This window comes from Electrophorus electricus, chromosome 6, assembly GCF_041902795.1.
Source record: "Electrophorus electricus isolate QZ-2024a chromosome 6, ASM4190279v1, whole genome shotgun sequence".
In the NCBI taxonomy this organism is placed as follows: domain Eukaryota; kingdom Metazoa; phylum Chordata; class Actinopteri; order Gymnotiformes; family Gymnotidae; genus Electrophorus; species Electrophorus electricus.
The window spans coordinates 1,175,001-1,190,338 of NC_137502.1; the positions used below are offsets into that span (position 1 = coordinate 1,175,001).

The window sequence follows — 15,338 nt, forward strand, 5'->3', positions numbered from 1 at the left end:
CACACACACCGACCCAGGCCCACGCACACACACACACACACCGACCCAGGCCCACGCACACACACACACCGACCCAGGCCCACGCACGCACACACACACACACACCGACCCAGGCCCACGCACACACACACACACACACACCGACCCAGGCCCACGCACACACACACACACACACCGACCCAGGCCCACGCACGCACACACACACACCGACCCAGGCCCACGCACACACACACACACACCGACCCAGGCCCACGCACACACACACACACACCGACCCAGGCCCACGCACACACACACACCGACCCAGGCACACACACACACACACCGACCCAGGCCCACGCACACACACCGACCCAGGCCCACGCACACACACACACACACCGACCCAGGCCCACGCACACACACACACCGACCCAGGCCCACGCACGCACACACACACACACACCGACCCAGGCCCACGCACACACACACACACACACCGACCCAGGCCCACGCACGCACACACACACACACACCGACCCAGGCCCACGCACACACACACACACACACACCGACCCAGGCCCACGCACACACACACACACACCGACCCAGGCCCACGCACACACACACACACACCGACCCAGGCCAACGCACACACACACACACACCGACCCAGGCCCACGCACACACACCGACCCAGGCCCACGCACACACACACACACACACACCGACCCAGGCCCACGCACACACACACACACACCGACCCAGGCCCACGCACACACACACACACCGACCCAGGCCCACGCACACACACACACACACCGACCCAGGCCCACGCACACACACACACACACCGACCCAGGCCCACGCACACACACCGACCCAGGCCCACGCACACACACACACACACACCGACCCAGGCCCACGCACACACACACACACACACCGACCCAGGCCCACGCACACACACACACACACACACCGACCCAGGCCAACGCACACACACACACACACCGACCCAGGCCCACGCACACACACCGACCCAGGCCCACGCACACACACACACACACACCGACCCAGGCCCACGCACACACACACACACACCGACCCAGGCCCACGCACACACACCGACCCAGGCCCACGCACACACACACACACACACCGACCCAGGCCCACGCACACACACACACACACACCGACCCAGGCCCACGCACACACACACACACACACCGACCCAGGCCCACGCACACACACACACACACCGACCCAGGCCCACGCACACACACCGACCCAGGCCCACGCACACGCACACACACCGACCCAGGCCCACGCACACACACCGACCCAGGCCCACGCACACACACACACACACACCGACCCAGGCCCACGCACACACACACACACACACCGACCCAGGCCCACGCACACACACCGACCCAGGCCCACGCACACACACACACACACACCGACCCAGGCCCACGCACACACACACACACACACCGACCCAGGCCCACGCACACACACACACACACACCGACCCAGGCCCACGCACACACACACACACACCGACCCAGGCCCACGCACACACACACACACCGACCCAGGCCCACGCACACACACACACACACACCGACCCAGGCCCACGCACACACACACACACCGACCCAGGCCCACGCACACACACACACACCGACCCAGGCCCACGCACACACACACACCGACCCAGGCCCACGCACACACACACACACACCGACCCAGGCCCACGCACACACACACACACACCGACCCAGGCCCACGCACACACACACACACACCGACCCAGGCCCACGCACACACACACACACACCGACCCAGGCCCACGCACACACACACACACACCGACCCAGGCCCACGCACACACACACACACACCGACCCAGGCCCACGCACACACACACACACACCGACCCAGGCCCACGCACACACACACACACACACCGACCCAGGCCCACGCACACACACACACACACCGACCCAGGCCCACGCACACACACACACACACCGACCCAGGCCCACGCACACACACACACACACCGACCCAGGCCCACGCACACACACACACACACCGACCCAGGCCCACGCACACACACACACACACCGACCCAGGCCCACGCACACACACACACACACACCGACCCAGGCCCACGCACACACACACACACACCGACCCAGGCCCACGCACACACACACACACACCGACCCAGGCCCACGCACACACACACACACACCGACCCAGGCCCACGCACACACACACACACCGACCCAGGCCCACGCGCACACACACACCGACCCAGGCCCACGCACACACACACACACCGACCCAGGCCCACGCACACACACACACGCCGACCCAGGCCCACGCACACACACACACACCGACCCAGGCCCACGCACACACACACACACCGACCCAGGCCCACGCACACACACACACACCGACCCAGGCCCACGCACACACACACACACCGACCCAGGCCCACGCACACACACACACACCGACCCAGGCCCACGCACACACACACACACCGACCCAGGCCCACGCACACACACACACACCGACCCAGGCCCACGCACACACACACACACCGACCCAGGCCCACGCACACACACACACACCGACCCAGGCCCACGCACACACACACACACCGACCCAGGCCCACGCACACACACACACACCGACCCAGGCCCACGCACACACACACACACCGACCCAGGCCCACGCACACACACACACACCGACCCAGGCCCACGCACACACACACACACCGACCCAGGCCCACGCACACACACACACACACCGACCCAGGCCCACGCACACACACACACACACCGACCCAGGCCCACGCACACACACACACACACCGACCCAGGCCCACGCACACACACACACACACCGACCCAGGCCCACGCACACACACACACACACCGACCCAGGCCCACGCACACACACACACACCGACCCAGGCCCACGCACACACACACACACCGACCCAGGCCCACGCACACACACACACACACCGACCCAGGCCCACGCACACACACACACACACCGACCCAGGCCCACGCACACACACACACACCGACCCAGGCCCACACACACACACACCGACCCAGGCCCACACACACACACACCGACCCAGGCCCACACACACACACACCGACCCAGGCCCACACACACACACACCGACCCAGGCCCACGCACACACACACACACCGACCCAGGCCCACGCACACACACACACACCGACCCAGGCCCACGCACACACACACACACCGACCCAGGCCCACGCACACACACACACACCTACCCAGGCCCACGCACACACACACACCGACCCAGGCCCACGCACACACACACACCGACCCAGGCCCACGCACACACACACACCGACCCAGGCCCACGCACACACACACACACCGACCCAGGCCCACGCACACACACACCGACCCAGGCCCACGCACACACACACCCTCACACACACACACACCGACCCAGGCCCACGCACACACACACACCGACCCAGGCCCACGCACACACACACACACCGACCCAGGCCCACGCACACACACACCGACCCAGGCCCACGCACACACACACCGACCCAGGCCCACGCACACACACACCGACCCAGGCCCACGCACACACACACCCTCACACACACACACACCGACCCAGGCCCACGCACACACACACACCGACCCAGGCCCACGCACACACACACACCGACCCAGGCCCACGCACACACACACCCTCACACACACACACACCGACCCAGGCCCACGCACACACACACACCGACCCAGGCCCACGCACACACACACACCCGTTTCCTTTTACATGGTTCAGCTGTGTTCACCTGTTTCTCGTCTTTGCTCATGTTCTTCCGGGTCTCCACTCTCTCTCTGTGCATGGCGTGGATCTCTCCAAAGTCACATTTATTCAGGTCAGTGATCAGCACCCGCTCCTCCTCTGTCATCTCCTGCAAGTGCACACGCACACGCTCCATCCATTACTGCTTCTGACCCAACATCACCTTTAACATGCACATCATAACACCCAAGTTGCTAGCCTCTTCTAGCAAGGCAAAATTACCCAGTGAACCCTGCCCTGCATGTGCATCAGTGTCTGCAGAAAAATCCCCAAATTGATACTGCTGAAGGATGTGGCTGCGACCTCTGCTTCATAACACCAGGGGCTAATGGGGGCCATAACAGCACCTGGAGCTGTGGGCCTAATTTCCACCACCAGGGAGCAGCAGAGAGATGACCTGTTTCACCTGTAATGATCGCTCTGCCCCCAGAGCATAGGACACTGCGAGAAGCCCAGAGAGAGGTCTGTGCAGCAGGGAGGGCCACGACCCCAGCGGCTGCCACGCTAGTTTCTCTCCTGATTGTTTTAATACGTATTCTAAAGTTTCCATTTCCCCCCCTCTTGTGTTAAATGTCACCCTAAAAGCAGATCACTGTAATCTCCCCTCCTGGGGTTGGCGTCACAGGCCCTCATACAAGCAATTTCAGCTCGACTCTTTCAAAGGCGCGACCCCCATTCACCTCCGGCAGCTGCCCACTCTGAAGGGCCCTCATGTGGGCATGCGTCCTCAACGAGGCAGCCGCTCTGGGCCAGCCGGGTAGATACCAGCGGGAAGCAGACAGAGAAAGACTACAAACTCTCTGGCTTTTTGCCATTTCTCTCTCAAACACACACACACACACACACACACCATGAATCAACTACCCCAACATCATTCCAGCATGAAATGTTTCTGAATAAATCTAATTCTTTACCTGCAATCACATCTGACTCCAGCCACTCCACCTTTGACTCAAGCACACAGAGCAGTAGATGCTGCTGTTACAGATCAGACCCCCCCTGCCCCCCACCAACACACAAACAGGGCTTGTACAGCCACATGTCCTTGCTACATTTCATTATAAGAAGCGGGCCTTTATAATGGGAGCTAATTTCCATTAGCACTGGAGCCCTCCACACACACGCTGCTCCCTTCTCTCACGGGATCATCCGTTTAACCTCCCACCTCCTCATTACTGTCTGCCTGACACCCACCTCACATGCTCAGTGCTGCAGAAACGCAGTCATGCGCGGAAATGCATGGAATTCATTAGCACTCGCATCAGTCCCATGACACGGACTTACCTTTAACGAGAAACTAAACGAAAAGTTAGAACCAAAAAAAAGGACAATAGCAGCAATATTTCACACGAGTAGGGGGGTATGGCAGTGAGGATCAACAATCAGCAAGGGGAGATATGAACGAGGAACAGAGCTGTATGTCACACACACACCGCGAGGCCTGCACCCATCTCACGCCACATCACTCTGCACCTCATCCTCCTGCTCCGAGAGTGACAGCTGGGCGGTGGGCGGAGACTGTGCTCAGTGAGGCGAGGCGAGGCTTCCGTGTTATAATAAAACAGTTAAATTGGATTTGTTCGTATGTGGGGAGCGAGTTGTCTGGATTAGCATATCAATGCCTTTACACAAATCGTATTTTCAAGAGCATTGAGCACTAAGCAGCACGAAATTAATTCTGCATGATGGGCTGTAGGCCCTGCTGGGGTGTGGAGAGCACAGGCCGTTCCTGGAAGCCCCACCCGCACCCATGAATTATACATCAGTCACCAGTGCGCAGACAGCCTCACGTCTGACAGGACAAAGCACCAGCACTGCCGTCAAGTCCAAAAGAATCTATTTAAACTGATAAAAATTACTCAGCGAAGAAAGAGGGGGAGACATTTCAGACCCAAAAAGTTTAATAATCGCCCCGCACCTCTTCCTCTGACGGCACGCAGACAATGAGATGAATAGGAAGTGTGAAAGCATGAAAGGTGATCCAGGACTTGGCTTCACCCCCACAGCGCTATTGTAGACCTTCTCCTCACTGCTATTCAGTTTGTTGCTTTAGACGTCGCAGGACTTATTTTACCAAAAGCACAATAGGACCCTGGAGAGATTCACCTCCTGTTTTAGTCCAAATGTCAGAGCTTTTAAGAGAAAATGTTTTCATTTGTGGAACACAGCCTTCCCCTGGCCATTCCTCAGCAGACTGGGCTGTGGGGGTGGACAGCTGCTCACCAGGAAGGCCAGTTCTTAATGAAGAATGACCAAACCCTCAAGGAACTAAAACAACAGATGAAGTGTTGAAGTGTTTATACTACAAGTATGAGAGTAAAGCATAACACAGGCTGGTATAAATGACAAACACACACTCTGATACAGGAGTGTGTGAGTGAGTGTGTGTGTGTGTGTGTGTGTGTGTGTGTGTGTGTGTGTGTGTGTGTTTACTGCCTGGGGTTGAGGCCACCAGAGGGTGTTACTATACATTCCGCACCAGTGAGGTGTGGCATCTCCACTAACCTTCCTCCAGTCCCGGAAGAAATTGTTTCGGAAAACCTCTTTAGTGGTGTACTCGTGGTCCAGCATCTGTGCAAAAAACAGGGCCACCTCCTCAGCAGCAAGACCAAGCTTCACAGGTTTCCCTACACATACACACACACACACACACACACACACACACACACACACACACACACACACACACACCACCAGGGTTGACAAAGTGGTCCAGTAATCCAGATCTATTCTCTAGCAGCATGGTTCAGTCTGACTCTAGATGCTGTGAAAACTCTGGAGGAAACAAGAACTTCAGAGACATAGCAAACACACAGAAATCTGATCTTATTTGAAGGAGCTGGATAAGAGCGATTCCCCATTCACTTACACACAAATCAACTTCAGTTCAAATGCACTAAAATAAACGACTTGAAAACCTGTTCTGTCTGTTTGTTTATTCTTTTTTTGGTTTGCTTTTGACTAAACAATCTGCACTATTCCCACAGCAGGGACACGGTAGTGGGAGGCGACTACATGCCAGCCTCTCTCTCGTTGGTCAAGAAGCCAATCGGTGATGTCAGAGTCCACGCAGGATTCATGCTCACGACGATTCAGGTGGTAAGCGGAGTTCTTGAGGCCTGGCAGACGAACTGCACACCACACAGGCCAGGGAGAGCCGGTCAGCTCCACTCAACCACACTGCTGACAACTACAATCGGAGCTCCATCTAAAAACTCAAAAGTCCAAATGTTTTCTGAGGGTGGATTTCACAAACAAGACAGATGGGTCATGTCCTCTGATGCGGCCCCAGTTCTTGAAAGAAGGCTCAGTCCACACACAGGCAGAACTAGCCAGAGTCGGGCAGGAAAAAGATTAAAAGACACCCCCTGGATCTCTCCAAAGTCACGCTGACCCAGAACTGGGCATGGTGCCTGGCCGGATGGAGAGAAGGAGAGAGAAACATGGAGCAGCTCAGTGACGCCTGCTTGTAATCGTAGTACATCTTGACAGCATTCACAACACATTCTTCTCCAAATGTCCTGTTCCACCTCCCTCCCGATCAATTTCAGAGCTTCAAACCCAGTTCTGTCAGCTCTGCCATCATACAGAGGCAGTGAAACTCACGTACCATCGTAGTAGAGCTTCACATCATGGGGGAGGGGCTGATACTTGGGAGGAAAATACGGCCCTTTGTGTTCCAGAAACTTCCACTTGATGCCATCTTCATACTTATCCTCCTCCCACCTGGAGGACAGAGGACAGGTTTGGGCTTCACAGACAAGAAATAAAAGCTCCTCCCACACGAGGACATGTGCAGACAGGTTGCCATGGTTACCAGCGCCAACGCTGCTGCTCCTCCTCCTCCTGCTTCTTGATCTTGAGGGCCTTGGACGCCTCCACCTGCTCTCTTGTCCATTTCTTTGTGGGGATAGGATGGTGCGTCCCCTCTTCTTTCACTACGTTCTGAAAGACAAAAGACACCACCTGTGCTAATTCAGACAGACAATGCCAAAGCTTAATTGCTTCTATGGCCTGCTGGTCTCTTCTCAGGGCAGGTGCAAACGTTGCGCAGGCGTTTCCTCTACTGTGAAGCAGACATGCTTTAGGCCCAGATATCTGCAAATGCACCTCTACCTCAAGGATAACCATTCCCACTGCAGTCAGAGCTGTATGAAAAATGAGCATTATGAAAATGAGTATCTTTAAGTACCATCCAGTCCATGACCTTTCTTCACAACACGTAATCAAAGATTTCTGTGACTCTGATGAAAGCCTTTTCACTCAATTGAACCAAAAAAGTTGGCATGAATTACTACTAAAGTGAAGATTAGGGACCATTTATTTTGTGTTTTGTTAAGTGGACTACACATTGTGCTCCAGCTCCAGTGAATGTGTAATTGTTCAAATCAAGATCTCAAAGAATGGTCTGCAGACTATTGAGCAGAGATGTAATTTGACAAGCACATTTAGACAAAACCTTTGCACAAATCCAGATCTTCATTAGCCTGAATGACAAATGAAATTATACATGGTTTCCTACAGTGAACATACAAAGAATTTTAACAGATTTAACAGATTTTTTAAAGTCCGTTATCATCAGTTTTTTATGCTCCTGTCTCTATGGCCAACCCAATGCTACCCTGCTCAGCAGACACATCTCACCTTCTCTTTTCTGTCTGTCTTTCTCTTTTTCTTCCCCACACCAGTCTCTCCATCCCATTCTGGTGTCACCTTCTTCTTCTTATGCCTGTGGACCATTATGAAGAATAATTCTCACAAAAACCTGCAGACCCCTTGAATACTTCCATGTTCAGTTTCAACTATACACACAATTTTTAAAAGATTATGTCCTGTCCACACTTGTCGGGATATCTTTTAGAAATAAATGTTTGCCTCCATTTTCAAAAACATTCCTCCACACCATCAGGGTTTTTTAAAATATCTTTACATGAAAAGGCAAACAACTCAAGCGGCTCCTTATCGATTCCCGTTCAAATGCAAGCTGAAGCAGTTCGCCCAAAAACTGGAGTGATGCTCCTGACATTTGAATATTTTCTTGCAAAAATAATTTCTTTCCCACCAGCTGCTAGTTTGAAAATGTATTATTTAAATAGGATTAAAGTTTGAGACCTATATTCAAAATGACCCTATTTCCCAGAAATGGTGCGCTACATAGCTAGTGTGTAAGCCATTCTGTAGTTAGTAGGGGTCTAAATCTGAGGCCAACGTGACCTGCTGGCCATATACACCAGTTTCCTATTAAAGTCTTCCAATGCACTGGAAACTGTATACTTTCACTACAGTACACTAATTATACACATTGTACACATTAAATGTTCACCCATAGTGGGCTGTTTTTTCATCTTTTAATCAGCCCCTTTCTGTAGCGTTACCTGACGATAATGCGCTTTGCTCCATACCCGTTAAAACTGCCCGTTGCCAACCTAGGTTCGCGCCATGAATCCGTTGCTAGGTTACCGGACGACGGTTCGTTTTAACGGTCGTCTGTGCATACCCTAGTTAGCGAGATGTTTCAGCGGCAGTAGTGAGTACCCGACTAAAACATACTAAACGACTATGTACATTTTACATGTACACTTCGCCGTTTTCTCCGCGAGTGCCCGTGTTATTTATCTAGCTAGTGAATGAGATGTATTTAGTGCTAGTTGTTAAAACCACGAGTCTAAGTTGCCATGACTACCGTTTAGCGCTAATGTTCACGGAAGCACTATGACTAGCTAAGCTAACCTAGCTGTCATACTCCTGTAATATTAATTAATGACACGTATACGTACTAAAGTTTTTCCTCAGCTAGTCTTAACACTCTCACACACACACACACAACACTAGCGTCATTCCTCCGACTGCTTGGTCTGTAGCCTAGCTTACTACGCTAATACACTCCCAGAATAGACCGTGTTTACAGCCTTAGCTTTTCAGTAATCATATTTATTAGGCCTGCAGGGTGAAACCATTAGCTAGAGTTCAAAAACACTTCTCTGCCACAAGACGTTAATGATCGGTTGCAGTTGAGCCCATAATCTCCACACCGGCTCATCCCCGCTCTGCTGCAGTTTAGATGAACGCACCTGTGTCCACACATACCCAACAATAACAGGTAACAACCCAGAAACTTCAAACCACCCGACCAGCTTTAATTAGCTGTGTAAACCCTCTCCTAACCTGTGTCACACAATGAAAACGAGGCACTTGGAAAATAGATCCATTCCTTCATGTTTGTTTATGCAAAAGAAAAACACACACACACACACAGGATGATCTGTAGTGTAGAAACATTTACAGTAATTAGCAGATGCTCTTGTCCAGAGTAAGTTACAATAGTGCTGTGTTGTCTACATAATAAGAGGACACAGAACGTTAGATGCACATAAATATAGCTGCTGCGTTTTGCCGATGGCACTTACAACAGCCATTTGAAGAGTTCATCACTTACAAAGAAAGTATTGTGGAGGAGGAAAGACCGTCTGTAGGCTCTCTCTTCCTCTTCCTGTCTATCGCCGCCTTCCCCGTCACAAAGTCCTCATCATCTGCCTCCTCTTTCAGCCTTAATTGAAACCTGGTAAATCAAAAGGCAGAGAGAGCCCAAGGAGAAGGATTAAGTACAAACATTTATTAAGGGTCCTTCACATTCTTACAAAGTACAAGACATTCATTGTCCAGTAGCAAGGACATAATTACACCAATTACACAATATTGCTTAATCACTACCCGTAATTATATAATTACAACAATTAGTCACCAGAATAGCTGGAGAAAAACAAGCTTCAATTGCAATGCAGCACACTTTATATAAAAACAGAGGTGACTGAACCTAATTAATTAGTTACCATAACAGCAACCTGTTCCATTCAACTCCAGATCTCCTTGCACAGAGCCTAATAAAGAAATACTTGGAGTTCCTCATTTTAACATTTGACCTCTTCCCTGAAAATCAGCCTCCCCCTGACAATCAGCAGCAGTCTGATTTACAAAAAGGTCCCTCTGATTGGACCACTTGGTGATTAAAGAGGGACCAATCACTGTTTTAGTAGACTAAGACAAATCCAGAATATCTAGTAGTCTAGACTTAAAATGAGAGATGACAAGAAAAAAAGAAAGAGAGCTAAAGGCATACAGAGACAGATACAGGCGTGTGGTTGGCACCCCTCCTCACTGCCAACACTGCTAATATCTTTAGAAAAGGAGGATTATTGCACCTCTTCTGACTTTTTTTTTTTTTTTTCATCCAGGTTAAGAAATTAATTTTCCTAAAGACAGTCAGTATCGACGCAGACACTGCTCACAGTTCTGGACATTAAATCATCACAATTAATTTCTCTCAACTTCAAAGGGAAAAAAGGTGTGTCAGCATTGCTGAGTTTGTTGTAAGTCTACTCTGTGAGGAGTTGCAGGGTAGTGGAATAATGCTAGATGAAGACCAGGTCACAGCGAAGGTGACAGGATCTCAGTGATCTGGAGTACAAACATGACCAAGACAGAAGAGGACGCCATTCAGTACCTCACGTCATCAGCCATTTCCATGTCTGTGCTTTCTTCTTTAGGACTCTTAACCTGAATTGCAACAACACACACACAAACTACATTCTTAATAAGTAATGTGGTTAACCAAAACAGCAAACACACAGAAATAAAAGGGGCAAACAGTCATGTCTTTATGGGTACAAACTTACAAGACATGTTCTTGTAAATGTCAAAACAGATTTCTTTCAAACAGCTGTATTTATTCTTAAAGAGAACAGTGTCTGTTTATGCTATGAAACAGACAGCAGGTTCTCTGGTATCTTCAGCCCTTTCAGTGCAGCCCATGCAGAATTGTGTTAGTACTGAAATGAAAAAGGAGAGAAAAGACAAACCAGTTGTTTTCGTCATTCTTCAAACGTATTGAAACCGGGCTGACAGAAGTGGGCGTGTTCCGGGCTGCATGTTTGTATTTTTGTAAGTTTGTATTTTTGCTTTATGTATTATGACTAGATGAATGTGAAATGTGTCACTGATTTGGGACGCCTCTGCACCATATCATTCTTCTGTCTTTTCCAACACCATTTACCACACAACCATTATGACACTGACAAGTTCAGATTTGTTGACAAGCAGGTTAATACTTGCTTCACGGGGCCTCAATCTCCCTGGCTTTGACAGTTAACTGAAGTGCACTAAAGCAACCCTTTGTAGGTCATGTCCTCATGTTTAAGGATTAATCCATGGTCACCACTGCATCGACAGAGTTTGGGGTATGCTGCTTTAAACTTAAAACAGACATAAGCAATGTTGACTTCACTTGGAGGAGTGGCTGGCTCAAGGCCGACAGCACAGTGAAGTGTGTGTGCGTGAATGAGTGTTACTGTGTACGTGTGCGCACGCTTGGGGACAGAGACAGAATGAAGGAAATTCAAATTCTTTCCACACGGACACATTACGCTTGATTATGGGTTGGCAGAACAGAGCCAGCAATATCTGACATCCTGCCCATTAAAGTAAAACCCAGAGCTGGAGCACGCAGGCTGGTACTGGACAGGACCACCATTTGGATCATATGAGGCCAGGCTGGCAAGACACTGCCCAACCGTATCATGTTCAAACAGCAAAAAGACATAGCTGGCAGGAGAAGACTAGATAACAGTACTCTAGTGTAAATGGCAAATCTGCAACACCTATACTGACAGCTCAGAATGTGCTTCTGACAAACAAGGCCATAGAATCAGTACTGAGCAAATGTAGCTTCCGTGCCATGTACTACGTCAGGGTGCAGCAACCCAAACCTCTGACCAGGCTCTCAGCACACCTCCACCTAAACCAGGTACTGAGTCATCCTGACTGTTTGGATCAGGTGTTAGTATAGACCAAAGGTGTGGAGAAAGGTTGCGTAAACAGCACCTCTAAGACCAAGACTAAAATACACTGCTGAAAGATCAAATTTGACAATGTGCATTCATATTATAACTAACTAGACCTCTAAGCTGAACTTGCAGCCACTGTCTCAGAGGGAAACGTCTGTCGGCAGCAAAAAAAAAAATTACCTCCTGCTGCTTCGACCCCTTCTGAGAATGTTCTGAGGCACTTCTGGCCTTTGCTGTCTTCTTGGGCTTCCCACTTCAACATGAGAGAGAGAATTAGAGAATTAAAGCTGAGCTGAAGAGGAGAAATAATTGTTAGTATACCAATGAGAGTGGAGAAGGAGCTGCATTTCCTGTCTTAGAACCCTTCTGCCTTCACTGCAGTATGTGAGGCGTGACAGCATGCCAGCAGACCTCGTAACAAGAGTCTGCCGTCAGAAACGCTTACAGGTGTCTATTCCTCTCCCTTTGTCTGATTAATTACAAGAGCTGGAGATGGATGGCTCTGTCTGCATTTGTCTGCCTATATAATGCATCAGATATCATGGTAAATTAATTTATTCATAAAAGAGATGGAACAGAAAGCTCAGGATAATGAATGCAAGCTCCCTCCCACTCACTTCACACTTGGTTAGATTAACGAGTGTGGGTGAAAATCATTTACTCAGGAGCTCAATTTGTCACCATCTTTCATCCAATACAGAAGGCATTTCCAGCTGAAGAAACATTGTTATTTATAATAACGCACAGCTGTTGTTTGTGATGCTGTTAACTACTGTATACCTTTAGTTGAATTACAAATGCTGAAAGGCATGGTACCAGGTCTGATCTTATCCAGGCTGGTTTTGTTCTCTCTTGGTGCATGACACCAAGTATTGTAATAGAGAAGCACAGGGGGATGGTAGATCCTATACAGTTAGGATTAGAAACAGATACATCCATCCAACCATCCATCCATCCTGTTCAAATGTAAACTACACACACGCACGCACGATTCAGCCCTTTCTCTCGCAGGAAGCTACCCAGGTGCTGGTGCAGTCTTTTGTGATCTCAAAGCTTGACTACTGCAACTCATTACTTGCTGGTCTTCCTCCAAGAGCCATCAGACCTCTTCAACTTGTCCACAATGCAGCAGCACGACTGGTCTTCAATCTTTCGAAGTTCACACACGTTACTCCGCTGCTGCGCTCCGTTTATTGGCTTCCAGTAGCTGCACGCATCAGATTTAAAACCTTGATGCTTGCCTACAAAGCCAAAAATGGACCAGCTCCTCCATACATGAGGTCAATGGTCAAAGCCCAATCCGTACCTCGAGTACTTCAAACCTCAAGTACGGCTCAGCTTGAAATACCATGCTTCAAGTCTTATGGAAGACAAGCATGGAGACTATTCTCTGTCCTGGCTCCTAGATGGTAGAATAACCTCCCGCTTGCTGTCCAGACAGCAGAGTCCCTTGCCGTCTTCAAATACAGACTGAAGACCCATCTATTTGTGGAATATTTAAATGACCACTGACCCTGCTCCCATGTTGACTGACTCTAGTAATTACTGTAGGGCATTTTTTATTGCACTGATTATTGTCCCTTATAGAGGTTATATGTGTTTCACACTTCTAGTCATCAGCACCGATTCCTGTATTTCTACAGTATTCTAGTTCATTTCGTATCTTGGACTCTAACCTACTATACTAGGATGCATCTATGAGGAAATGACAAAGCACTTTTGTAATTCACTATGGATAAAAGCTGCTAAATACTGTAAATGTAGTGTGTGTGTGTGTGTGTGTGTGTATAAACACATATACATACACACACCAACCAGATCCTATTCACCTGTAAACTGTATATACACTGCACATACCACTAGCATCAACTTGTTCTTCTTACCATCTGAACACCAAATGCACACACAGCTCATATGCCAAATGTCAGTTCTGTACTCTGTGCGTCTGACCAGCTCCTTTGAAATGGACTATTACTGTGTTGTGTGCACGGTCACGAGCACTCAAACTGAGCAATGAGCAAATCAAAGGCTTGTATAGGGATTTACTGATAGTGCTTAATGGGTAGTGGAGAGGTTTCCAGTTAGTGGGCTGGTCAGGCGTGGTACTCACAGGAGTGTGTGTCTGCTGTGAGGGCCATCACCCGCAACTGCTCCTACAGGGGTCACCTTCAGCCTTCCTCGTTTGGCCTGGTCAGCCATCACTCACAGCAGATGCCCGCTTAAATACAGATACAGCGCGCACACACACACACACACACACACAGTCACTCAATACAAACAGTCTGACAACAAACAGCATCTACATCAGAAATCAGACATAACACGTTAGACTCAAGGGCTAAAGGACATCACTCGCTATTAGCTAACAGGAGCCAGCGAGCTAAAATGCAGCTATACGCCAACACATCACCACACATCTTTACGTTTAAACAATTTAAACCAGGTGGGGAAAATATGAATACTGAAGGGGATCACTGAACATGACTGAAAACACACAATTCCTCACGAAACATCTCAAATTTAAACACGTCGGTGTCGACTAACGTTTGCCCGCCGCGCTACAGGGAACCACGGGACTGAAACGGCTCGCGTAACTGGCCGAAATGTTAA

General features: G+C 50.1%; 1 protein-coding gene across 2 annotated transcripts in view; it reads right to left on the minus strand.

Moving 5' to 3' along the window:
• Window positions 1-15,262, minus strand: part of LOC113568092 (DNA topoisomerase 1) — a 46,011-nt gene extending 30,749 nt beyond the window's left edge. The window contains exons 1-9 of one of the 2 annotated variants that reach the window (XM_035524981.2): window positions 14,839-15,262; window positions 12,909-12,981; window positions 11,390-11,442; window positions 10,325-10,447; window positions 8,533-8,617; window positions 7,706-7,833; window positions 7,499-7,614; window positions 6,394-6,515; window positions 3,875-3,997 (exon numbers count right to left, since the gene is read on the minus strand). In XM_035524981.2, the coding sequence (XP_035380874.1) occupies window positions 3,875-3,997; window positions 6,394-6,515; window positions 7,499-7,614; window positions 7,706-7,833; window positions 8,533-8,617; window positions 10,325-10,447; window positions 11,390-11,442; window positions 12,909-12,981; window positions 14,839-14,927 (912 nt within the window). In that variant the 5' untranslated portion in view covers window positions 14,928-15,262. Of the gene's footprint in view, window positions 1-3,874; window positions 3,998-6,393; window positions 6,516-6,757; window positions 7,277-7,498; window positions 7,615-7,705; window positions 7,834-8,532; window positions 8,618-10,324; window positions 10,448-11,389; window positions 11,443-12,908; window positions 12,982-14,838 lie in introns of those variants that run through there. The other variant, XM_081716754.1, reaches the window with a different exon arrangement.
• Window positions 15,263-15,338: the final 76 nt, after the last annotated feature.